This window comes from Xenopus laevis, chromosome 9_10S, assembly GCF_017654675.1.
Source record: "Xenopus laevis strain J_2021 chromosome 9_10S, Xenopus_laevis_v10.1, whole genome shotgun sequence".
NCBI classification, from domain to species: Eukaryota; Metazoa; Chordata; class Amphibia; order Anura; family Pipidae; genus Xenopus; species Xenopus laevis.
This window is the reverse complement of record NC_054388.1, coordinates 62141808-62169680: the sequence shown is the minus strand read 5'-3', so window position 1 is coordinate 62169680 and position 27873 is coordinate 62141808. Positions and strand designations below refer to the sequence as shown.

Sequence of the window (27873 nt, the reverse complement as noted above, 5' to 3'; positions counted from 1 at the left end):
TATATATATACACATATATACATATATATATATATATATATATATATATATACACATATATATATATATATATATATATACACATATATATATATATACACACACAGAATCATATCAGGACAAAGAGCTTAAGTGGTATGTGGTAAGAGACATAGTGGGAAGGAAGTCCCTACCCCATAGAGCTTACAGTCTAAGTGGATGGGAGGCTAACATACAGGTACAAATTGGAGATAAAAAAGTGCACAAAGTAAGGCATAGTAAGTAGGTAGGTAGGTACAGGACTAGGCTAATGTTCTAGTGGTGCAAAAGGTAGACTTCGTTTTTTTCTTGAAGGGATTAAGAGAGGATTCCTTATGGAGGAATTCAGGGATGGAATTCCAGAGGTAAGGAGCAGCAAGATAGAAGGGTTTGAGACGAGAGATGGCAGTGGATGTGGATGGTGTGAAGAGCAGGTGACTCTGAGAAGAGCAGAGAAGACGACAGGAACGTATAGTGAGAAGGAATGTAATGAGGAGCAGAGGAGTGAAGGGCTTTGAATGTTAGTAGAAGGGTTTAAAATTTATATGCTCTCCTTTGCTTAACAGGCAGCCACGCTAAGGATTTTAGTTGGGGGTTGAGCAGGTTCCCTTTTAGGAGAGAGCAGAAGGATCCTGGTAGCAGAGTTTAAGATTGATTGGAGGGGAGAGAGATGGGAGTTAGGAAGACCAGTTAGGAGATTGCAATAGTCTAAACGGGATAAGATAATGGCATGGATTAGTGTTTGGCTGTAGTTTGTGAAAGAAATGGGCGTATCTTGGCTATATTGCGGAGGAAGAAGAGAGGTTTTGGTAGTATTATTAATATGATTAGAGAAGGAGAGGGACTAGTTGATGACCCCTAAGCAGCATGCTGAGTTAACCGGGTTAATAGTTATGCCATCAATAGTAATGGTGAAAGGAAGAGAAGGGCTCGGTTTTGGTGGAAAGACCATGGGCTCAGTCTTGGCCAAGTCGAGCTTGAGGTGCCGTTGGTTCATCCAGGAAGAGATAGCTAATAGGCAGTCTGCTATCTGGGTTTGAACGTAAGAGGTTTGTGAGTGAGTGTCTAAATATTTCTGAATGTCATTGGCATAGAGGTGATATTAAAGGCCAAATGAAGATATAAGGTCTCCTAAAGAGAGTGTACAAGGAGAACAACAGAGGACCAAGTACAGAACCCTGAGGCACCCCCACATTAAGATGAACAGGAGGAGAGGATTTGTTTGCAAAAGTAACAGAGAAGGAGCGGTCAGAAAGGTAGGAAGAAAACCAGGATGCAGCTTGATAACGGATACCAATTGAATGGAGAACTTGCATTAGAACAGAATGGTTAACAGTATCAAAAGCAGAAGATAAGTCCAGGAGAATGAGAATAGAGTAATGCCCTTTGGCCTTAGCAGTCTGGAGATCATTTGCAACTCTAAATAAGGCAGTCTCAGTTTTCTGGCTATTATGCGAGACATTGTCACTCCAGCCTTTATACATTACATTTTGGCTAACTAACTATATTAGAAACAATTTTTATTGTCTATTTACCCAGTTTTTATACTGAACAATTCCTTTAAAATACACTTTATGGCCATAAGTATCCAGACTAATATCCTTTTAATAATTGCAATGTTCTTGACAATTCCATACTTTCATATTTATACCAACAGTTCCCTTACTCCGATTTCTATTTCAGCACAATGGTGCCCAGAGGCACAAAGTCAGGTCTATACAGAATGGACTTGCAGAGATGGGAGAGGAAGAACTTGACTGTTCTGCACCAATGTACTATGGAATGATTTGGAACACTAATGTGAGCCAGGCCTCCGCTTACCTATGAATGGAAGCAATTTCCCCAAAAATATTCCAACATTTAGTAGAAACCTTCCCAGAAGAGTAGAGGGTACAGGCTGTTTTAGTAGCAGAGAGAGGTCAACTACATATTAATATTTTATTGCTTTATTTACCATTAGGTCTTTCCAGCTGACACAAGGTCACCTATTCTGATTAGAAGAAAGAGGTTCTGTCTAAAGACTAAAGACTTTTCAGTTTTTCAGGGTGATACGTTGCAAAAGATCGGAATTTTTTTTAGGGTACCCGGCTTCCCCCCTACATTTCCTAACATATGGCACATAAACTATACACTGGGCTCATGTGTAGGGCAATATAACAACTTTAGTTTATTTAGCTTCCCTGGGCTTGTGTAGTGTAATGTATTTGCTGCAACATATATGTCCATTGTACTTTAACTGCACCCCGTATGCAAATTAGCCTACGCTGGCGCAACTTCTCTTTGTTTGCCAAATTAATGCTAGCGAAACTTAGCCATCGTTCAGCACCCTGTACGATGTGCATTTTAGTGAATTAGCGTTGTCCTGGTGAATTTTCATCTGGCGAAGTGTGGCGATGTGAGCAAAGCCGTCGCTTGCAAATTTCTGCAGGTTAGTGAATTTGCCCCTTGGAGTCGGGAAGGAATTTTTTCCCTCTCTGAGGCTTCAAATAGTTTTTTTCCCTTCCTCTGGATCAACTAGCAGTTAGGAAAGTTTAAATAGACTTAAAAGGTTGAACTTGTGTCTTTTTTCAACTATGTTACTATGCAATACCCTTGGTTTTTGAATGAGATCTGGACAGGACAATCATTTAACATGAATACTGCCTACTCTAATAATGTATAAAAAGTATATTATAGGCCTGCATCATTTTCTCAAATACTGTATATACCTGCCGATTGGCATTGTCGGTCATTACCGGTTATATAGTTACCTTTCCACTGCAAAAAACAGAAGACAGAAGAAAACAAATATTAATTACCTGTAAACCTAGTTATTTTTGTGCAAGGAAGGCCAGGGCACATGGTGGGGTTACATAGCACAGCAGTACAGTCTCACTCAGGTCGCGCCTTGTTATGGAATGACAATAAGGCCAATGCAGACAAACGCACAATAACCAACCTTCTGTGGATTTTCCACATTTATTTTTGTAGTTTTGTGTGCATAGAAAATGGCAGTGAGTCGTATGAAAGAGGCAGGGAATGGGAAAAAAGTGTTGATTAAGTTATAGCAGAGGCGGCAACTCCTGGAACTGCAGATGGCAGGAATCACAGCTCACTCATCTGCAACACCGGAAATCTGCCATTCCTGTTTCAAACCTTTTGAAATGACACTATGTAAAAATGTTATTCCTTATTTAGCATTGACATATCTCGTATTTCTGTTTTCCAATGGTTCTAAATGACACAGCAATACAAATGATGGCACTTCCAACCGTTATGGCAATGCTGTATTTACATAGGGGAGTTTCATTTACAAGACAGAATAGCATATACAATCCGGACACTGAGCAAGGGAGTTAAGAAAGCATTCATTTCAACCATCTCCATCTGTACAAACTTCTTGTTGAGACTTTTATTCACATTTATAATAAAAAAAAAATTCTAAAAGATTGACCTATACCTTTTCCCCCAACAAATCACGTCTCTCCGCCGCATACCTTTTATCACATAGCTTGCACCATCACCAAACTACAGAACTAGAAGTTCTAGAAGACCTACAATCTAAACAGAGCAAAAAAAGTAGATGTCAGACATCAGTTTAATTCTTTCGTTCATGATAAGCCCTCTGAAATTGTAAGAAAATATATCCTCTTCCGTCATCCTTCTCTGGATATCACTTTCAGTTTCCTCCACCGGAAAAAAAAAGAAAAAAACAGCAAATAAGGTCATTCAAAAATCAGATCAAGCATGATTATTAGTATATAATTCATGGAAACGCCTCCTTAGTGGTCCTACACCCACGAGTCCGGCGACCCTGGGTACTGTTCTGATCTATAGGAAGGTCTTCTTGTGGAGTAAAAGTCTACATAGTTTGTGGTCGATTTGAGTCCATATTGTGCATTCTGATCCGCAGCCGCCGTGAAGTGGACGCGCTCATCAAAATACGGGTCTTCGTAGCTGTGTGGAGACTGCAAATACAATCGGTATGCATCATAGTTTTTCCTATTTGAGTCTTCATGACTATAGTACAGCTGGTGATGCTAATAACAAATGGAACAGTTACTTCAATTAGACTCATGCTGAGCACATTTCCTTCTCACATATCTATAGCTTTCCCAAATATCAGTATACCGTTGGGATATGTAACTAGCTTATCCTGGACCACTAAAGCACAGCAACCAATCAGCAGTTAGATTTTATGGTTGTATAATAATGAAAACAACATCTTATTAGTTACAATGGTTTACTGTGGTTAGGCTCAGTCCTTGAGGTCACAAATCGCCACCCATTAACTGAAAGAGTGAACATTTATATATAAATATTGCTATCATGGGCTGAAACAAAAGTAACAATGTTTTATAAAAAATCACATCCTCTCAAGAAATTATTCAGATATACAAAGGAAAAGTTTGTAAAAGGGAATATATAGGATCTCATTTTTTTAATGTTACTGGTAGTAACAGCTGACCCAGCAGTTGGGGGAGGGGGGGTTCAATTTGTGTTTCTGAAGCAGTTCATCTTCTAGAATGTTTGGGGCCCTAACAAGACGACTTCTAAAAAGACTGGATTTAGACAAAACAAAATAATCTCACCTGCTGCCGTCTGTTCTGCTCTCGTGCTGGTGATGAATAGGAGCCGATGTAGATCGGAGATGCTTTGCTGGACCCTGAAAAAGTGACAGGTTTATTTTACAGATGCATCATTTACCTTTCAAAGTGTTTATAGGAAGCTCATGGCTTGAATTACTTTCTGAGCCTAGGAATAAAGAGGTGGATCGCTTAATCATCCATATAGGAACAGTGACAGCAAAAATAAAAGTGCATTAAAGTAATGAATAAATAATGCACTGATTATGCTGCACTGGAACACATGGTGTATTTGCTTATACAACTGGTGTATTAGTTTATATAAACAAGCTGGTGTGTAGCCATGGGGGCAGCCATTCAAAACTGTAAAAGGAAGTCACATGATACTCAGCAGATAACAGATATGCTCTGCAGTATACAATGGGATTCTTCAGAACTTATCAGAGATCTATTGTATATCCTGTGCTTGAATGGATGTCCAACAACTTGTTTATATAAACTATAGTAGTCTTTCTATATCTAGTATAAGTAATTCTAAAGCAACTGGACTTGCTGAGTAATCATTGAAGACATTTCACTATTGATCCAAGCAGCTTCTTCAGTTCAACGGACTGGTATGGGAAGTCCTCGGTATATAAACTCTTCCACTAATCCAATGACAATGGCACATTGTAACTCTTCAGATAGGTGACACCGAATCACCGAGGTGTGATTCGTGGGGTTACTGTGATAGGATTACCAAGGTATCATGCAACTCCTACAAACAGGTGTTACTGAGAGTTGCATAAATGGATGTGACATGTTCTGAAACTGCCAGTGTACAGATGTTTTGAAGTGAAGTAGCTGCTCGGATAAGAAGTGAAACATCTTCAAAGATTACTCAGCAAATTCACTTTCTCTAAAATTACTTTTACTAGATATACCATGACCATGACCAAAGCTGGTTAGGGAATATAAAAGAACAGCAAGAAAACTGGTGGACTATTGAAACCATCTATGCTTTAATCTCAGATGCCGACATCAGGGACTCACCACTTGTAGCCTATACCTGGGTTCAACCGTAAAAGGTCACAGAGCCAAAAAGGATCTTACCAAAGGCCCAAAAACATCTACTAAATGAACAGGTCAGACAGATCAACTTTACAATATGATGCCATTGTGACTGGATTATGAAAGAGTTTATATACCAAGTACTTCCCACACCAGTCAGTTGAACTGAAGAAGCTGCTCAGATGAGTAGTTAAAGGTCTTCAATGATTATTCAGCAAGTTCAGTTGCTCTAGAATTACTTATACAAGATATACCATGACCTGAATGAATGAAATTCTTATAGTCATAATCTTTATATAGCAAACACCCCAGTTTTTTCAGTGCAGGCCAACAGTACATTATCATACATAGTGGGACCTGGACCGTGTCTTAATTGTCACAGTTTTCCTTGACTTGCCATCAATATGCTTTCATATTCAAACATAATTGATGAAAAACTGCTGACAATATGTGGTAATCAAGCTGCAGAACACCTTTATTGTGTGGATCACTAATAATAAGCACAATAAAGGTGTTCTGCAGGTTGATTACCGTGCATTGTCAGCAGTTTTTCATCTATTATATTTAAGCAGTACATTATATTGTCACTCCATTAAAACACTTTTAGTGTTACTGTTCCTTTGATCACTCCCTTAACACCTTAGCAGCTATGTGGTTGCCTTTCTATAATGAGTCTATGACTTCTTTGTGGTTTCCACCATAATAACAATAATCTGCCTTCTCTGGGGCAGCTTCCTCGGTATCAATCATCTAATCGTCTCTAGGTTTCATTAACAATATTCACAAGTCTGCAACTTGGCTGGGCCAACTCAACAAGTTCAGTTCAGTCTCATAGCCCATTCCTCACAAGGTGTGTAATACATAATTTTCTTTGCATACACAGTGCTTTAATAAGGTATAAACACAACAGGGGAAGTCGAACTCATTCTGCATATTTTGGTGTAAAAATACAAAGTTATGTGTTTCTTCACCAAAATCAGCCCAAAGTGTTTGCACTGGAGCCAACACAATGGTTTTGAATACAAACAGAAGAGGAGGCTACTCCCTGTGTAGGGGCTGTGTATTTCAGCACCTACACACCAATACATAGTTTTAATCATAATGCTCATTATATGGTGCCAATAATAATTATCTGCTCTTATTCAGGCAATCAGACTACTGACTGCTACATACATTACTGGTGTCCTCATATAGGGCTTTCCTGTCCCATAGACAAAGTCATCTCCAGACATAGCTGAGTAACATGGACAGCACATTCTTTTAGTAACCCTATCATGTATATTTATAACTCACTTTATTCAGTGATATGGTTACACACAAACAAGGATTATAAGAGAAAGGTAAACTTGCTTATATCAGCAATTTCATTGTTCTACTTGTCCTAGACCAGTTAAAGCAGACATCAGGTGACTGTGGATTATGGGGCAGGTATAACATTTACATAACCCTGTAAGCATTATGAAACTGTATTCTATATTACACAATATTAAGGAATTTATACTGAAGCTTCCCATGAAATTAAATAATTTGTGTGGGTTCTAATGCAGAATGATACAACCATATAATCTCTGGAGGAGTTACTGCATTTAATAGGAATGTTTGCATACTTACCACCAGTAGAGGATGCTATTATTACTGTCTGGTCAATGTCTAGGTTAACATCAGCCAAACCAGAAAAGTAGCCCCCACACTTAGATATGCAGAGATGCAATGCCGTGTATATATACTAGGGGCAATCAAATTCTTTAAAAGGGACTAACCCCCAAATATAATATTTGGCGTTATTGCAGCACGCATTCGCACTTTTGCGAGTATATTTGCGCTAAGCGGAATGCAATATTTTTTCGCACAGATATAGTACATAAGGACAAAACAGTAGCAAACGCAAAAATAAGATGAGTTGCAATGAAAGATGTTTTCACTGGAAAAAAACTAATAACCATATACCTTTACCACATATCTTTACCACATATAACTTGACCACATTTTTAAATTACATGAAGAATAGCGAAAAAACGTACGCAATGCGAACGGTGGAATTGCTCCACGAATATCTTTCTGCAAAAGTTGTACGTACACTTTCTTCTCACAACACTGATAGCAAAGTCACGTGAACACAATTACATTGCGATTAGATTGCGAATAACATTTGCACTGAACAGCGACTACAGACACGACTCGTTAAAAAACCAAGCGCAATATAAGCAATTTGCGATAAGAAGTTTTATTACATTGATAGCGCAACAGCGCAATAACAAAAGTTCGCAAAGTGGAGGGAAACGGCGGAAACAGTCGCAAATGTAGCAGAACAGTCGCAAAGCGAATTATTACATACCCACTCTCGCGCGCAAACTACTCGCAAAACAGTTTATGCGATTGCGCGTGATATTACATTCCCCCGATAATGTTTGTATCTGAATACAATGTGCACTGCTTAAATTATTAAGAGATGCAAATCTGTTTTATATTCGTTTTTCAAATGATATTGGAAGTTTTGCTTGCCATATAATAGAAAGATCAATCTATTGCCTTCCAGTGCTAGGATTCTAGCGGTCTGTGTAGATTAGGCAATATTAGGGGACTGATGTTAGCTTTCTATCCTTAGGGGTACTTCTGGTTCTGATTTTGCTTGCTGCAATACTGCCCTCTACACTAAAGCTGGCCATAGATGTTGAGATTTTTAAAAGATCCGATCCTCATCGTGAGACCATGATTTTCTCGGAACGATCGTACAAATTGACCATCAACTTAAAAGACCAATTTGCCAGGAAAACAAAGGGGAGCTGCCTGCTTGTCCCTGCAAACATAGATAGATTGCACTGGGGCCGACAAAGATTTTTTGACCTGGCTGATCAATTTCCTGACAGATGTCGGCCGAAAAATCTTAAGATGTACGATCGTTCGAATCCCACAAACTGCACGATAATTTCAAAGGATTGGTTGAACATCTCAAAAATTGGTCGTTCGGCAAGAAGAATCGTTGAGTCTATGGGGAATTTCCAGTTTAAAGTTTCCTCTATTTATCTTGAAGAAACAAATAATCAGGCTGCTGTGGTTGGATAGAGTTGCTTACTTATGGATTCTCTTTCAATTGAAAGAGCCAGATTTGTATGACTGGAAGAATGCAGACCAAGAAATAAGAAATAAAAGGAGTGGCTGTGTTAACCCATATGATTTTCTATGAAAGTTGAATTTCCCTGAGCTTAAGTACAGTTTGTTTTGCAGTTGGCTATTTACTTGTGCATGTGTAGCTTCTGGGACTAATTATTTGAGACACATGAAAGGTGTGGATGGAGAGTTCTGCTGTGGAGCAGAGACAAACTGATGGAGATCTGGATCATCTAAATCAGAGATCCCCAACCTTTTGAACCCGTGAGCAACATTCAGAAGTAAAAGGACTTGGGGAGCAACACAAACATGAAAAATGTTCTTGGGGTGCCAAATAAGTGCTGTGATTGGCCACTTGGTAACCCCTATGTGTATTATCAACCCACATTGAGGCTTTGTTTGGCAGTGCATCTGGTTTTCATACAAACAAAACTTGCCTCCAAGCCTGGAATTCAATAATAAGCTCCTGCTTTGAGGCCACTGGGTGCAACATCCAAGGGGTTGGAGAGCAACATGTTGCTCACGAGCTACTGGTTGGGGATCACTGATCTAAATCTACCTATGTTGCCTGCATAGAATATCAAACATACTGAACCTCATATGACTACAGTTTATACATACCAGTGTACATTTCCTTGTGAGAAATGGGGTCTTCCTGGCTGTTATAGTATTGCATAGAGGGCTTTGTTCTCTCATAACCAGAGTGAGGCTCCCGTATTCCTAACAGTGCTGGTGAAGAGGAGGTGCTGCCCACTGTATCAGAATGAAAAAGTGATAAAAGTTATTATACAGGAATTGGGAAATGCAAACTTACACACTATGGGGCAGATTTAGCAAAGTGTGAATTTAAAACTCACAACAATAAAAAACACTCTTCTATTCATTCCTATAGGATTTGTAAAAGCATATTTATCAACACCATTGACAATTATGATTCTATGATTCGAAAAATCCCATAGGAATGAATAGAACATGGGTGAGTTTTTCTGCGGTGAATTTTAGATCCACACTTCGATAAATCTGCCCCTATATGTCACTATTCCAATCAACACCTGCACCACAGAAAGAAGACATTTAACCTTAAGAAGCCTTAAACCTTAATTTATTTTGAATGCTGCTAGCAGAGTCACCTTCTCATTCTGGGAGACTGCCAGCTTATTCATTGGCACAGCCAGGAGGTTTATCATTGCTGAAAAAGAAACCTTTGCAGTAATACACCTCTTTCTGTATATTCAGATAAGCAATAAAACATATAGCATAATATGGAGTTAAACAAAAGTGAAAAAAAGAAGCCCCATAGCTCTGCAAAAAATATAAACTACATAGCTAAACATTGCTTGTTCTGTTTGCTGTCAAACTCCCTTCCAAGCACTTTCATGGAAAAAAAGCAGATGCTGACAGAGCCAGAATCAGATAAACCGATAAAATTCCAAACAACGAGAACTGTATCTTCTATGACAGATTATTTATTTTCGGTGGGGGGAGCTGTGAGCACAGGAACACTGACCTGACTGGATCATGGGAGACATCTGTTGATTGGTGGTGGATAAGGAAGGTTGAGACTTGAAGCGCTCACGCTCTAGTGTCGATACTGGAGTGATAAAATGAGACTGATTCCAGCCGTCCTAGAACAGAAAAAAAAAATAGTTTAAATCAACATACAAATCATTGTGAAGGATAAAATGCCATAACCCCCCCCCCCCCACAAACACACACACACATTGTGCAAGCTCTGTAATGACTGGATACTCTCAAATCTCAGGTGCTTTAGATGGTAAACAGCAACTGTTATACCTCCAGCCAGCAGTTGGCTGAGGACTATAGGAGTGGCAGATCAACTGCAGGTTGGATACTGAAGATACCCTGTCAGAATGCATATGCCACAGTATTAAGGTGGTTACACAATGACCATAATGCAGTGCTTCAATGACCATCTGACTTGTCACCCAAAAGGCTGCAGGATACCCATTCCTGGTATATAGTGTAATTAGGCCACACTGCAAAAAAAGTGTCCATATAATGTCATGGCTATTAAGTTCTCAAGGCATGCACATTCCTATTCCAATAAACTGTAATAAAAAGCTGCACTATGTAGTATCTACCAGAACTCACAGAGTTTGTTGCACTGTTCTGTTGATTCAATGGTTGATTGATAGCACCCTTTAAATAGAAGTCATGTGCCATCCTCCCTATGGCCTATTTCCTCACTATTAATCCAAACTGTACAATGAGATTATAGAAGATCTCAGACCCAGTTTTACCTTTTTATAAATGCTACGGAGGTCTCGATATTGCCATAATGTATTTAGAACTTGAGCAGCAGCTTTGACCACTTTCAGTGAGGATCTAAGAGATTAAAGGAAGGGCAAGTGAATTATTACTAATGCATTTCAATCAACAGCCTGAACAGATACAATTCTGTCAGCGGATGAGCCCCCAGCTACAAAGGAGAGAAAATGACAACACATGAAATGAATATATAGAGCCAAAAACCATTGAGAGCCTCACAGCTGCTTCTCTGCATAATAAACCTGTTAGGTAATATAGTAATAATTTAACAGGAAATCTTTCAAGAACTATACTGTCAACCTCTAGAGATGCTGCATTGTGATCCACAATGTCAAATGCCTAGGAAAATTCCCATAACTTTACTTGCCCTTGGTGAAAGGGTGACCCTATCTCCCCAGTGCAACTAATTAGCAAGTTTGATCTGAGCTTCCAAAACTGCGTGAGCACAGATGATTACAAAAGGAACTGGATGCAGTGCCAGTGCAATGACAGAGAAAAGAGCTGAGATTGCACTTGGATATAATCTTTTTATAAAGGTAATCCAGTTTTCATAAGGAACACGGCTACTCTTTGGTCGTGTTGTGAAAGTAAACGGGCAGAGGTTTTCTAATGAAGACAGATCATGAATTAATGAACGGATAATCTATGCTCTTTATGAAAAAAAAACTCCAGAAATGGCTTATTAATGGCGCCAGGTTAGTTAGCATATGGTTGATCACAGGAATGTAGGAGAACATCCCTTGCTTTACAACTCATAACACAATCCGGGAGCTGAGTAATATGGGTGAAGGAGTACTTGCCTGTCTCCCTTTCCTTTTGTGATATTCACCAGTTTCTCGATCCCTCCTGTGTCAGCCAGAGCTTTAGCATTCTCCATGTTCTTGTTTGATACCTCGTGCAAAGCACAACAGATTGCAGCCACAGTGTCATCAGATAAAATGCTTGGCCCATTACCACCAGGGAGTCTGTTTACCAAGTCCCGCATAGCATATTTACCTGGGATGTGAAGCAATTTGCCATTAATAAAAAAGAGAGCAAAAATGAATATACAATTAGTTTCTTTTCATAAGTCAGCCTTGAAACCTCGACCCATCAGAACTTAGCCTTTACTGGGCTGTTGCAGCTGGAATAATGGATCCAGGCATATACTGTAATTTGCCACTATGGGTTACTTGATTGGGGCAAACAGGTACTTCAAAACTTAATGTCATATACCCATTATTGTCCTCAATTGCTTGGTACAAGTACATTTAGGGGTCTGTACCTGTGACCTAATGAACGCTTTCTGCAAGGACAGATGGAGGCCCAAAATAACTGTTCCAAATCTTCTGTCATGGTTCTACGTATACTTCCTCCAACCAAGCCACCCAAATTGCAATCTCTACAGTTTCTCTACTGTCCTCATTTAACTCTCTATCATCATAACAGTGTCGACCTAGGACTTACTAAAGAACCATGACGCTGGGGCCCCACTCTCACCGCAATTGGATATAGACAGTGCAAAATGATAGCCAAGGATGGGTTAATGGTAAATGACCTAGACTGAGAACAAGCAGGGGTTAGGCTCAACTAGAGATCCTCTGATAGGCCAATCATATCCTGACTCTTAATTTTATGTACAGCTTTCCCACTTGGTATGACTATATGCCATATCATACACATCATAGTTTAATTGCCTGCCCAACCATGGCATTCATGTATCTTGCACTGAAGTTGCAGCCTATTTATTTGCAACAGAACAGTGGCACTTTTAATAGGTTGTTTTAATAATAAGTATTATACAGGCCCTTTCAATCTGCCCAGTGGTAGCGTGTTAGGAAAAATAGAAATGCAATAGGGTTCATGATAAACAGGAACAAGATGCATATGCAGAAAAGAAGAGTGGGTGGGGCCTATGGCAAAATAATCAAACTAAATATCAACCCTCTTAATTTGTTACAACCCCTACTTGTAGTAGTGTTACTTTCTCTGTCTTGGCCTATTATACCTGCTCTCCCACTAAGGGTAAGGGCACACGTGCAGATTCGGGGAGAATACTTGCCCCAGCAACAAATCACCTCTTCTTCGGGGCGACTTCTTCCGAACTGCCTTCTCCTAGCTTACCCCGGCTATAATGAAAAATCGCCAGTGGTATAGCACTCGCGCCGCTTCGTTTTCCGAAGTTGCCTACAAGGCGCCGCAAGTGCCATTCCGGTGGCGATTTTTCATTATAGCCAGCGGGAAGGTAGGGGAAGGCAGTTCGGGGAGATTGTCGCCCCCAAAGAAGAGGCGATTTGTCTCCGGGGCGACTAATCTCCCCGAATCTGCCCATGTGCCCTTACCCTAATGTATGTGGAGTCCAGGACCCTCCCTATTCAAAACCCTGAAAAGACAGATCTGGCAAGAGGTAGCCAATACCTATGGTCAGTGAAGTTTTATCTACTGGTCTGGTTGCAAGGAGACACAAACATTAATACAGTATAGTGCACGTACCAATAAGCTCTTTGTTGCGGACATCTAATGCCATATTTCTTAATGCTGTAGCAACAGAGGAAACAACCCTATCATTATCCATTCTCAAGAGTTCAACCAGAATTGGAAGTCCTTTTTCCTTCCTTACTGCAGCTCTGATGTATGCTGCAAACTAAAGAGAAAATACAGCAATTAGTCACTGTCACTGCAGGCTATGGTGTTCAGCACAGGCAGCAGGGATCTGCATTTTGCAGCATATTCAGCCATCAATTTATAGTTAGGGTTAAAATCACCCAACCTATGCATCAAAGACAAAAATGAAAATGTCCTATAATACCTACAATATTCAGTTCAGTAGTATGTGATTCATTATTATTATTATTATCTGGAATTTTACAGACTGCATTACCAGCAGATACAGTATAGTGATTACAGAGAATAAAGAGAATGCTTTAGTCAATGTAAGCAACTTGACTGCAGAATGATCTGGGCATGAAACAACAACATAAAAGGTTTAAAAAAAAAAAACAAAAAAAAACTTTCACATGTATGATAGCTGCAACCACACTGCCCCTATAATCTCATCTTGCTATTTACCTTCCAGTTCCCAGCAGACAGATTCTGTAAAGACCCAGCAGAACCCTCCAGTGTTGCAGGGTTAGAGCTTTCCGCTAGAAGAGTCAGATATGGCTTGACTACCGATGGGTGCCACAGCATTTCCACCCCTTTGGGGGACTGGGAAAGCCCAGGAATAGGACCAACTCCATCCCACTGCCATACAAAAAAAAGTGAGAATGTAAAATTAAAACAAAGAACCTATTGCATATTTAGAATATACTTAAAGACTACATACAGAAGGAGCCACAAATAAGTGTAAATTAAATCCTTATAAACAGTGCTTAGTGATGTCATCTAGCATCATTCTAGTATAATACACTCCATGTAATTTCTGTCATTTGACTCACTGAATCTAGTGTATTGTAATGAATAATGTACCCCCTATTTTACACTATAAGGATATTAAAAGTCACCTTAGATATATGGCCTTTTTTATACCCTTATATTACAATTACACATTATTTCTATATAATACTCAATAATGTCCTGTAAATATATATCCTTAATATATACAGGTAAGTGGTGCTTCGTAATGCAACTCAGGTCACGTGACTTTCCGTTGAAAAACAAATATATTAGTAGTTTTTTTAGAGTTCCATGAGCTGCATAAAAGTACCTGGCCCTTGGATTATTTTATATGGTCATAGAACTTTGGTTACAGCCAATAACTTTATATTTTATAAGGGGCTACATTATACTCTATATAAATGCTTAGTGATGTCATTAGTGATATCAATGCTTGATGATAGAGTAGTGCAGCGGGTCAGGTACCCGTGGGTTACTCGCAAAAACCTGCGGTACCCTGCGGGTTGCGGGTAGAAGTTCCAGGTCTTCTCAATATCGATATTTACTCCTTTTTTCGGGATACTGTCTACTTCTGATGACGTCACTTCCGGTTTACAATGACAGCACTTCCTGTTTTACTCCTTTTTTCTGATCACGTCTACTTCTGATGATGTCACTTCCGGTTTACAATGACAGCACTTCCTGATTCTTGATGGTCAGCAGGTCGCGGGTCAGGGTTGCGGATAAGGTTCTTGCGGGTCGGGTAGCGGGTCCAAGCGGGTAAGAATGGGGGTTGTGGATTGCAGGTACGGGTCGGGTTCAGGTCCCAAAAAATGGACCTGCACAGGACTCTACTTGATGATGTCACCTACCTCAATGTAACTAGCATATTACATGAAATATCGCAGGCTCTATTTTAACTCATCAACAGCTTTGTGCTCTTACAGGGTTATAGAACTCGGTGACATGCAATACACTGTGGCCATGTGCCTTGATATGGTTAAAAAACTCCCTGCTGATATCAAATATTGTAATATTTTACTGTATTACAAATCTCATAAAATTATCTATGAAGCCACACAGACCAAAAAGCAAAGATGAAATCATTAACAGCAATACGAAAACCTAAATAATATGGGTTATTAGACCAATGCCATTCCAGCTGTAAACTACAAATCCCAGCATACTCAGCGATATACGTTCGGGAGCTGTAGGTCACCAAGAGAGCAGACGGTTTGAACTGCCTTATTTAGAATACTAAATAAATAAATAAAAAACACATATTCTAGTCCCTCAGCTGGGAAAAGCTCCTTTCTGTAGAAATTGGATTCTGCAAAACACTGGCTGACCTGCATGATTCCTTACACGGCTACTGATATAGAGAAAATATCATGGCTGCTGCCCAGGGAATTGCGCTCAGTTGAAATTATATTTCTTCTCACAAGATGTTACAGGCAGGAGCACGACTAGAACTGGAGAAATGTGTGCTTGTTTCAAGAGAATACCCGCTACTTACAATTATTTATTAGCATTATTATAGTTGCATCTTTTGGATTGAAGAAAATGATAATTGGGCAAAAAGCAGCTTTAGCCTGAAGAAAAAAATCTCTCTCTGCCACTGGCAGTTTATTTAAAGTGTAAATATATGAAATGAATTATTGAGACAAAATGAACACCAAATAGAACCTTAAATTAGGTAAAATAGTTCATATGATTTTTTCCTGTATTTCCATTAACATGAATGACTCAAAGCTGTTGTATTGCTTGCCGTAGGGAACACATTCTTCATATTGCTCGGCTAAGATCTATAGAGTATACCCCAGTCAAAACAACAATACTGCAGCTTAAAATACTGTAATCTATAGAAATGAAGTTATGAAGAAAAGGGGCAGTCTGATCACAATAAGTTATGCCTCCATACATATTATACAGCAAGTCAGTTACACAGAACAAACTAACTTTCAAAATGTTAACACCAGTTAGCATTTTCTTCTCTCCAAAGTGTTTTGGGGTTTTGATAAGGGGTTTACAATGGTTTTAAAGGTAAATGTGTCTGTATAAGGAACCATTCACTACTGGCACCATGACTCAACAAGGGCTTCCTTATGAGTAATGATGAGAATGAATCAGAATGTGATTATTCAAACTCTTAAGAGGATTTCTCATGGGCTGATGAGGATGCAACAGTTCAGTTGTCTGTCCAGATTAAAGGGATACTGTCATGGGAAAACATGTTTTTTTTTTCAAAAAATGCATCAGTTAATAGTGCTACTCCAGCAGACTTCTGCACTGAAATCCAATTCTCAAAAGAGCAAACAGATTTTTTTATATTCAATTTTGAATTCTGACACATGACTGGGAGCAGCTGGGAAACTGACAATATGTCTAGCCCCATGTCAGATTTCAAAATTTAATATAAAACAAATCAGTTTGCTCTTTTGAAAAATGGATTCAGAGCCAAATTCTGCTGGAGCAGCACTATTAACTGATGCATTTTGAGAAAAACATGTTTTCCCATGACAGTATCCCTTTAAAGGCAAAAATACCACAGTAGAGTTGCAGAGTAGCCCTTGTACAGGAAAGACTTGCCAGTTGAAGGCCTTGATTTTGCAGTGGCAGCCAATGCATATAGGAGACATGCCAGACATAGCCCATACACATGGGAGACGTGCTAGACTTAGACCCTGCGCACAGGAAACATGCCAGCTGTAAGCTTTGGGCCTTTTACCTTTTAGGTAAATGTAAGTCACAGCCACAGGAGAACCACCAACTGTACCTAGACAAGGCATCAGGGATTCAAATTTGACCAACAAATAAAAAACATGAAACACTGCTAATTGTTGTAAGATCATAATCTTTCGTATTGATAAAAGCAACAGATATAAGCACAACCCCCTAATGCTATCAGCATCGTGGTTGGAACCCACATAGTGCTCATATAAAGCTGTTGTGATACTAGTAGCAGCATCTCTCTGTACTCGCTATACCAACCAAATCTTCCTGTGGGGGCTTTTTTTTCTTTTTCTTCTTTTTCCCCCAACAGCTGGAGTCAGAGTCTTTGCTGGGGGATTCCTTGCAGAAGCCATCCATTTCATTTATTCCCAGCATTCGAACCTGAGGCACTTCCAGTTCCAGGCGGTAAGACAAGTTTCTCAGCGTGCAGATGCAGTTCTCTACTGTCTGGAACAGAAGCAATAGATGGAGCGCTTAGCAAACATACATAGCTTTCGTGTTCATCAAAATCACACTACCACAAGAAATACTCAGTACTTCCCTAACATTGTACAGTCAAGGAGCAGAGTGGCTGGATTATGAGTGCTAAATATACACACAGAGTTTTATTATTTGCAAACTGATAAGCAAGGAGAGGCTGCAGGATATTCTTTCTTTGCTTACGGAAAGGGGCAGAAGCAGAGAAGTAAGGGACACCCTTTGCCTACAGTGGTGAAGCTACTGGGGTAGACATATTTATGCTGCTAATATCATGAATGTGTAACGGTAGAACTCCCTGCTGTTCAGTCTAGGCTGAGGCCAGACAGAATGGCAAAAGTTTAAGTTACTGGTGCAGAAGGTATTTCCTTGTCTGCCCAGTTCAAACACTGAGTGATATTTTAAGCTGCAACATTTCTTTCCATGTAGTTTCAGGGCATTAGTGTTATAGGCCTATGACACACTCTTTATCTGCCGGCTGAAATATGGTGAAGAAACATTATGTTGATTCTCCTCTGTGGAGTCTGTCATTCAGAGGAATGGAAGTTATAGATTACACATAAGGTATAAATATATATAAAAAAATGTGGTGTGTGCCATAGGGCTTAGGACTCTGAAAATCCACATTTTCGTTTTGTACTAGATCATAATTCCAGTTATATACAAATGTAAATGCCTTCAAAAGTAAAACAATTATGATGCCTTCAACTGTTGTGAGGCTGGTATCTACCCTATATATGAGTTTGCCTTGCTCTAGGTGGCTCCTCACTGTTGCACCGGGCACAGAACTGGTGCTGTTACTGGATGATATAACAAAGGTACATAATATACCTTGCTGTCAAAATCAGAAGTGTTCACACAGGTTTGGATCACGAAGAGCAGAGAATCGACCAGGCCTTCACAGTATCTCATTTGCTTGCGCGCCTCTTCCCCTGATGAACTCAGGTTCCTGGAAAATCAAATCAATACCCGGCATTCAAAACGGGCACACATAATAGAGAGACACCCTGCAATGGATACTTTCTGATAGAGCACATGGTAACATGTTGGAGAATGTTGGAAAATGCATATGTTTTGTCAGGCAGCTGCCGTAGCCAAGATCGCTGCACAGACAATTGAAGAGTGCATTATAAATAAGGTTAAAAGTATGTGACTCGGCACAATCTGCATACTCAGATGGACATATTCATATATCCATCCAGTCAGTTTTCTATACTATATTAAATATAACAAGTGAAATGACACTAAGAGGTAGTATCAAAGTTACGGGAGCAAGAATCATACCTCATGCAGCCGGTGGTGTTGCGCAGGACTGATGAAGACTGAAATTTCATTTTGTGATCGTCGTCAAAAGAAGAATTATTGAGGCCTGAATGTGGCACTATCACAGTGTTAGTGAGGGGAGATATAGCGTCACGGATAATAGTCATCTTTACAGCATCACAGGAAGATAAGTTCCACAGGACTCCTGCAAGACGAGAGAGAGCGAGAAGAAATTCAGGGAAAGGCTGATAAATGATAGGAACTCTCAGTATTTCTCTGGGTTATGGATAAGGATCTGTAAACATTGCAACAAAGACTTGTGAAGTGCTATTAATGCACAAGTGCCAGCTAGGAATATATGGTGCAGCTCAGCAGCTTTCTGAAAGAAGGAGAATTGATTCTTACTAGTTCCTCATATCAGAGATCAATAGCCGTCATGCTATGACTGGGGAGACTGGCAGGCCTGTGAAATTAAAAATCGCTAAACTGAATTCCCTAAAAGCTCTGTAGGTTTGAGGAAGTTGTGGTACAGGAAAGATAAGGAAAGGCAAAGTCACCTCTGAAAATGTCTCATTGATCTACACTAGGTCTTAATGGGTTAAGGGATATAGTTTTGATTTCAAAAACCAGATGATGAATATGAGTAACCAATATGGGTCCCCTTTATTTCAAAGGCACCTGAACTAATCAGACAGCAAGGTACTGCAGGAACCCATTGTATAACAGTAATAGTAGGGAGCCACTGGTTGTCCATGAAGATCTCGTCTGAATTTAATTACAAGTCCACCAGTAGCTACCAATTACACATATCAGCATCACAAACATGTGCATGGACCAGACGTGGTGGAATTCTGTGAGTTGCAGTCCAACAGCATATAGAGGGCTGACCAAATGCCCTAAGGGAGCAAATGCCAGATTGGCTATTACTGGTAGGGATGCACCGAATCCAGGATTTGGTTCGGAATTCGGCCTTTTTCAGCAGCCGAATCTTTTTGCCAGGCCAAACCGAATCCTCATTTGCACATGCAAATTAGGGGCAGGAGGGAAATTGTGTTACTTTTTGTCACAAAACAAGGAAGTAAAAAACGTTTCCCCTTCCCACCCCTAATTTGCATATGCAAATTAGAATTCAGATTCAGTTTGCTATTCATTGCAACATTTATTCACCGGCCTGGTTTTGAATACAGTACCTGCCACACTGGAAAATCGCTTTAACCGCCCGGTAAAGCCTTAGGACAGTGCTCCTGGACTCCCCAATATATGTGTTAAGTTACCCAACTGGGATCTGTTCTATCATATATTTTTTCATAAACTATTACTGGATCTTCTTACTGTCAGTCTATAAGGTCATTCTCTTCTAATCATTAATAGCACTGCTTAATATGCAAACAAAATTTTATGATGTAAAAAACACACAATTAAGCGATTTCATAAGAAAAAAAATCAGCAGAGAAGGTAACAGATTTCATTTATTGCTGGAGTAGAAGCAGATTCTCATTATCGTGTTTCCCCTCCCTGGAGTACATAAAGATGCTAAAATGCATACTAGTCTAAATACCCCAAGGACCCGCAGAGCTCTTATCTCTTAATAATAGGCTGCCTGCATTAATCCCTTTCACAACTACACACAGAGAGTTTTATAATGTAGCAGGAGGGAGCAGCAAAGGAACTGCAGCAAAATGAGCAAATTTTCATGTCTAAACTGCTTCCCAGTATCTGTATGTATCCAGAATGCTTGGAACCTGGGGTATTCTGGATAACAGATATTTCCATAATTTGGATCTTCATACCTTAACTCTACTAGAAAATCATTTAAACATTAAATAAACCCATCAGGCTGGGTTTGCTTCCAATAGGGATTCATTTTCTTAGTGTGGCTCAAGTACAAGGTACTGTTTTATTATTAAGAGAAAAAGGAAATTATTTCTAAAAATTTTAATTATTTGATTATAAACCAAATCAGACAAAAGAAGTCTACAGCAATCAAGAGGGACTAGTTGGGAAGGTTGAGCATGCTGTTACACAGTAGCTGTACCAAAGTCAAGCACTGCCTGGGTCTGACTGGTGCAATTTCAAAGCACCCTGTTAGGGCAGAGACACATTGGCAGATTCGGGGAGATTAGTCACCCGGCGACAAAGCTCCTCTTCTTCCGGCGAATAAACTCCCCGAACTGCCTTCCCCAGGCTACAATGAAAATAACAGCGGGAAGGCACCGGGATCGCTGTTTTCCGAAGTCACCCAAAGTTTCCTCGTGAGGCAACTTTGGGCAACTTCGGAAAACAAAGCGATCCGAGTGCCTTCCCGCCGGAGATTTTCATTCTAGCCGGGGGAAGGCAGTTTGGGGAGATTAGTCGCCCCAAAGAAGAGATTTGTTGCCGGGTGACTAACCTCCCCGAATCTGCCCATGTGTCTCTGTCCAATTGTCCCCCCCAATTATACGTGCATCACCATACATCTGTACTTGTATGCAGTGCAAACCTAAAGATACTGCATTAAACTCAATTAGAGTACATTCTAATTTATCAATCAAGGGGAATTAGCTGTAATTGTGGGATGGTGTGTAAAGTAAAGTGGGATAGCCTGTACGTTTGGGATTAGGGTATTTAGTAAGAGAAAGTAAGCAAACTAAAGGTGGCCATACACGGAGAGATAATGCTGCCGATATCGGTCGTTTAGACCAATTTGACAGCTAATCTGCCCGTGTATAGAGGCTTCTGACGGGTCTTTCCGATCGATATCTGGACACTATTTAGATCGGGAAGGTTTGATTTTTCTCCCGACTGACTTGTCGGAGCCCATTGCGCTAGTCGTAATCCGATCGTTTGGCCATAGGGCCGAATGTTCAGATTACCCCAATATAGCCCTGCCGTTAGTGGTATATCAGGGAAAAGATCTTATAGTGTATGCAGGGCCCCCAACAGAAATCGTGGGGACCCCATATGAAAAAATTTCCTGGGCCCCCTGGGCTGCGCCCACCACAAGCCCCACCTACAGGTCCGCCCTCCCCACAGGTCCACCACACACTAAAAAAAAACAAAAACATTGGTTGCTATGGTTCCCACATGTTAAAAAAAAATTGGTGGTCAGGGCCCCCCATTGAAAAAAACATTTGTGGTCAGGGTCCCCCATTAAAAAATATTGGTGGCTAGGACCCCCCTTAAATGTCCATGTAAAAAAATTTGCCCCCCCAGAAGTTTAAAAAAAATTGGTGCCCAGGGCCCCACCACAAAACAGGGACCACAAAGGGTTACCTTTAGGGGGGCCCTACCATGTTACTTACTTCATTAGTGTGGCCCACCTGCTGTAAGTGAGCTGCCAACTACAGAAGGGAGCACAGGTGGCTGCATCTTTTTCCAGTGACAGCATTTTCTTCCCTTATTGGTCACAGAATTTCAAGTCCTGGTAAAGCTGCATGGGGATTGGATGAGCTGGAGGAAAAATTCAAACCTCAGCTATCCAAACCCTGAGCAGCTAAGGGACTTAAACTCAGTGACCAATAAGGGGAAGTAATGGACAGAAGATACCTCCCCTTGTGCTCCCGCCCTGCCTTCCCAAAGTCAGCAGCTCTCAGAAAGCAGGGGGCCCGGCTAATCAATAAAGTGCGGCGTGGCTGGGCCCCCCTTACCCTCGGGGCCCCCTACAACTCTCCCCCCTGATGGCTGCCCTGAGTGTATGGCCACCTTAAGGCAAGATGGTGCAGAAATATTTTCTCTCAACCGCTGGGGGGGGGGGCTGAATACTGGATGTACAGCTGTTATAAATGATTCCATAATTGTATACTGGGCACTGGCACCACTCAAGAGAGACCTGTAGCACTAGCCTCTTGATAACAAGGAGATAAAGATCTGGTAATAGTTTTGTAACCCTGCACAAAGCGCACAAGCACAGTTACTGAGCGCTTATTGCCTGACTCAAATTCAAGCATTTTGATATGCATGTGGGCAGAAAACAGCTCGAATTTGCCTCATGTGTCATAGCCCTTAGTCATGCCTAAGATACCATTGTTCCACTCTAGATACCCACATTTATTAGTTAACTCTCATTGCCCAACTACTGTGTTATAATCCACTTATTTATCGAGGGAATTAAAGCGCAATATGAAGATGGAAGATTAATATTAGTAGAATCGCTATACATAGAGGTAATAATACTTGGCAGAATGAGAGGGGCAAATTCACTAACCGGCGAAAATTCGCCAGCGATGGCTTTGCGCACATTGCAACACTTCACCAGACATAAATTTGTCTGGAAAACGCTGATTCATGAAGATCCAAAATTACGCCAGCGAAATTACACTCAGCAGGTCGAAGTTACGGTAGCGTTGGCTAATTAGCAGCCGGCGTGCAGTTAAAGTACAATGGCCGTATATGCTGCAGCAAATTCATTACACTACACAAGGCCAGGGAACCTTAAAATTATATAAAGTTGTTAGAATGCCCTACACATGTGCCCACAGTATAGTTTAGGCGCCATATTTAAGCAAATGTAGGGGGGAAGGAGGGTACCCAAAAAAAATTTACGATCTTTTTCAGTCTATCACCCTTTAAATAGGAAAAAATGCCAGCGTTTTGAGGAACTCCTATCTACTCTATTGCACTTCGCCTAGTCTGAGGTGGCGAAGGCAAGTCTGGCGATAGAGGTAATGGTCAGTATAATCATAAGCTTAGTGAATTAGCGTAGTAACGCTCTTTCGCCAGACCGAAAATTCGCCTGCCGTTAGAGTGTGAAGTTTCACCAGAATCTCCTTGGCGAAATTACGCCAGCTACCGTTAGTAAATCGGCGAAGTGCCGAAATGACGTCACGCTGGTGAATTTTTGCCAGCGTTAGCCACTTTGCCCTTTAGTAAATTTCCCCCAGAGTCTCTTCACAAACTTTTAAAAAAAATCACCCAACAACTCCTTTTATTGGGATGAGTTCAAATAATAAGATAAGCCAAGCAGTTCCAGAATGATTCATGGAGACAGTGATAAGGGATGACCTGTGGCCACAGCACAATAATCCCGAGCCGCTGGGACATAAGAAATGAATTTGGCACTGCGTGTTCTGCATTATCAGAGCCTATAATGCTGGAATCATTGCTGCAAAGAGGCAGCTCAGTTGTAGAGAGGTCTCAATGCAACACACTTTATTACTTCCACCCATGTGAAACGATGACAATGTTCCCACCTGGAGTACAGGGAGGCACTTATACCTAAATGGCAGTGCTGTTCCAATGTACTAAATAAAGAATGAGGATATATATCTGCAGAAGAAGTCACTTGGATGGCAGCAATTCTGCCTGTGCCCTTTTAGAAAAGCGCATTTAATTATCTGTAAACCTGATCATCACAACAAGCAAGGGAAACTGCAAAACCTTAATTGATGTATTGTAGGAAGATTTCTGTGGGAAACCAAGTTATTTATATACAGTACCTCCATCTGCTAAGCCTTAAACTCAGGCGCAAAGGTGAGAGATGCTGAGGGGTAACTAGATGATTTATGCTGCTTCAGCGAGTGCAGTGCACTGATACGTTGTGACAGTCAAAGTGTTAGGTACAGTATGTAACAGTTTAGAGTATAACACAGATGGAGCACTTGTCCTTTACAAGGTGAAATAGAAGGCGGCAATGTAAACGGCTGGTGCAGTTAACTGTGTTTTTTTTCATGATTCAAAGGAATTAAATGAATTATAATACTTTAATATTAATGAATATTAACTAAGTTGCTTTCAGTCCCCTTGAGACTTGCTAGAAACAGGTTTGCCTTTTGTGGCTGTAACTAGCCACATAAAGAATAACAGCAGCTACTAATCTCATTAGCAGGTGGATGTTAAAAAGCTGGTTAAGGAACTTATGCTACGTACCTCTCTTACTCTCTTTTCCACCCTGAGGACTGAATCTTTACTCATTTTACAATGGAGGGGGACACTCTGGGTTTGGAACAGCCTGGATTTGTGTTACAAAACTGGGTATTAATACAACAAATGTATACACAATGCTGCCACAAAAGGGGACAGCAATACACAGGCAGACCTAGGCTAGGGCCAGATAGGGCCAAAATCAGCCTGCTGAAATCCACAGGCTGATTTCAGCCCCCGAATGCTAGCAGAATCCTGTTCTCATCCTCTTCTGTTTTCATGTCCAGAAGCCTTGACGGATTATGGTGAAGAAAGGCGAGACTTTGCAATTTGAGCCGAAATCTGCCAAGTGTGTTCGAGCTGGATAAGACATAAGGCTTTCAGACACAAAGAGCATTCTGCTAGTGGTTTGGTCTGAAATTGGCCTGTGGATTTCAACAGGCTGATTTTGGCCCCATCTAGTCCTAGCCTTTAGCTGTTGATTGAGCCCATTCAGACAGAGTCAGCTTGTCAACCTGTGTATGAGCCCTCCTGGCAGATATCTGGGTGAATATCTGCCAGAAATCTATTGGGCAGGTAAAAATTTTTCCATTGGCTTGAGGATCACATTGGCTCATTAAACCTGTCACCCAGAAAAAAAAAGCTGTATAATAAAAGTCCTTTTCAAATTAAACAAGAAATCCAGTTTCTATTTTTTATTAAAGCGATACTGACACTAAAAATATTGAAAATATTAATCTACGTTAAAAGTTGTTGAACTCGTTTCGCTGATAGTTCTGCTTTGTAAGTAACCGTTACTTGAAGTTCATAAACCTGATTGTTTTGCCAACCTGACTGTCTCTTCTTAACCTGTCCGTTCGAGTTTCAACTACTGCTGCAAAAATATGGCAGCCCCCTCATAGTGGAACAGGGTAGCAAGAAAGGTAATGTAAAAAGTATCATAATAAAAAAGGTTATTTTCTGATGCCAGTATCTATTTAAAGCATTCATAGCTGTTGTAAGCTCATTTAAAAATCTCAGCTGTCAATCAATCATTGTCTTCCCCTCCTCTATGCCTTGGGCATAGAGGTGGGGCAGACAATTACTTTCACTTTCCATTCAGCACTTCCTAGATGTTACTGCTCTCCCCACATTCCCCCATTCTCTTCACCATTTAATTGTGTAGCCAGGGCATGGACATCGGGTCCTCTATTCTGGTGCACAAACAAGATTCTGTGATGATGCAAGGCTTGTCTTAATAACAGTGTCCACAAAATGGCTCCTGTCTGCTTGCTATAATTATGAATTTGCAGACTCAAGGAAACAAGATTCAAATAGTTTATATACTGTAATTTAAGTTAATTTTGCTTGACTAATGTGATAAGATTGTGAATAATTTTTTTGGGTGACAGGTCCCCTTTAACATTGTCTTCTCCCAAAAGCTTCCATTCACCTTCGCTATGATCCGATTGTTGGCTTGAGGGCCAGACAATTGAATCAGCCTGATATCACTCTGCACAAGGTTGCCTCCTGGGAGAAGAGCCACACATTTGGCAATCTCGCCAAATGATTGGATCTTGGCCACCTTTACTAAGGGTTTGGGATGGCTCTGAGATGTGTCTGGGATTAAATGGCAGCAAGGGGGTACTGAAATGGCCATACTCCAAGCTGCATCGGACACAACGGAATACAATGGATCAAAGCCAATGCTACTGAAAGAGCTTACACTCTAACACAGGGAATTTATGGCACTCAACTCAACTGTCCCAGAGGGAACTGTTTTCAGTGGAAAGTGCCTGCTGCTGTCTGACCCAAAACCCTAGCTGCAGATAAAATCCATGTGGGAGATTTGTCACCTCGTCATTATTTATGCATGACTGTGGGTGACAAATTGACAGAAAATGCCTTTCTATTGGAAATAACTGAAATAACCTACATATTGCGAGGTCGCACCGAAGTTTCCTCCCAAAGCAACTTCAGAAGAATTTAGCAATAGGTTGATTTTACTGGCAGCGATTTCAGTTATTTCCAATGGAGAGACATTTTCGGGAGATTTGTCGCCCATAGTCGTGCATTTTTTGCGGGCGACAAATTTCCCAGTCAGCTACTGCCCTTACTCTTGGCGCTGCTTGATTTCAATGGTATTCTATGGCAAATGAAGCTAATTTATTGCCCGCTCTGAAGCACTGGGAATAAAGGAGCAGAAGCAAGAATGCAGATCTGTGACATTTTGTTCTTTTACACAGCAATTTCCTTTTAGCAAAAAGCACTGTTTTCATGTAACAGAAGTGCTTTGAACAGCCCTCATTTCCATTCTGCCATGAGTGGAAAATGAGCAAGAAGGGACAGCACAGAAAAACAAATCAGTGGCATCTCTTCTTCATTTATAGGGTCACAAGATAAAATGATCTATTCACAGATACCTATGTAAACACTCTCCATAAGAGAACACATTCATACTATTGGGCAAAGCATTTGCTGGGAATTCTTCATAATGAACAACAGAATGTGCCATCACTATTGTCAAATGTATATTATAATGCTTCATAATAGAGCAAATTTAGGGAGCCCATAAGGACTATGGCACATGGGGAGATAAATCATTTTTCTTTTACTTGCATTTAAATCACAGAACGTAAAACACTTGACATACGGCGATCCAGCTTTGTCGCTTAAAAATGTGGAAGAGAGATGAAGCTGGATCGCATGCATGCAAACTATTTTACATGTGGTGAATCAAATGTAATTAAAGGCATTTCTGGGAGATTTATTTGGGAGATTCGTTTTCATCCTGGTATTTATGGCCTTTTGAGTTCACTCTCAAAGTTAAACCATTTGTAGATGTGCTGGTATGACAGAAAGGTTGTGTTACTCACCAGGGCTGAAGGTGGCGGGGTTCTTGATACGGCAGAAGTACGGTTAGTTACTTTTTAGTTACAATATAGGTATTCCAGTCTATGTAAGGACCTTAACAACATTCAGTCCAGCATGATGAATGAAAGCACTTACAACTCAATGCACTGGTAGGGTTGGTGCAGTTTTGGACAAAAAGATGACTGTGGCCCTTCTTCATATTAATACCGAGATGTTACTAACAATTCTCATAGCAACATGTCAGTATCATTTTAACTACTGTTCTGAGAGAAGGTTTACTCAGAGCCAAGGCAAGAAGTTTCCCCACTACAGTGACTGAATTAGA

At 40.4% G+C, this 27873-nt stretch overlaps 1 protein-coding gene across 11 annotated transcripts in view; it reads right to left on the bottom strand.

Moving 5' to 3' along the window:
• Window positions 1-2962: 2962 nt before the first annotated feature.
• Window positions 2963-27873, bottom strand: part of pkp4.S (plakophilin 4 S homeolog) — a 188817-nt gene continuing 163906 nt past the window's right edge. For 8 of the 11 annotated variants that reach the window (XM_018237358.2, XM_041577705.1, XM_018237355.2 and 5 more), the window contains 11 exons: window positions 18879-19062; window positions 18426-18543; window positions 17376-17564; window positions 14079-14252; window positions 13503-13653; window positions 11831-12026; window positions 11003-11087; window positions 10249-10366; window positions 9363-9494; window positions 4590-4663; window positions 2963-4037 (listed from right to left, as the gene is read on the bottom strand). In XM_018237358.2, coding sequence (XP_018092847.1) covers window positions 3789-4037; window positions 4590-4663; window positions 9363-9494; window positions 10249-10366; window positions 11003-11087; window positions 11831-12026; window positions 13503-13653; window positions 14079-14252; window positions 17376-17564; window positions 18426-18543; window positions 18879-19062 — 1670 coding nt within the window. In that variant the 3' untranslated portion in view covers window positions 2963-3788. 11 annotated transcript variants of the gene reach the window in all.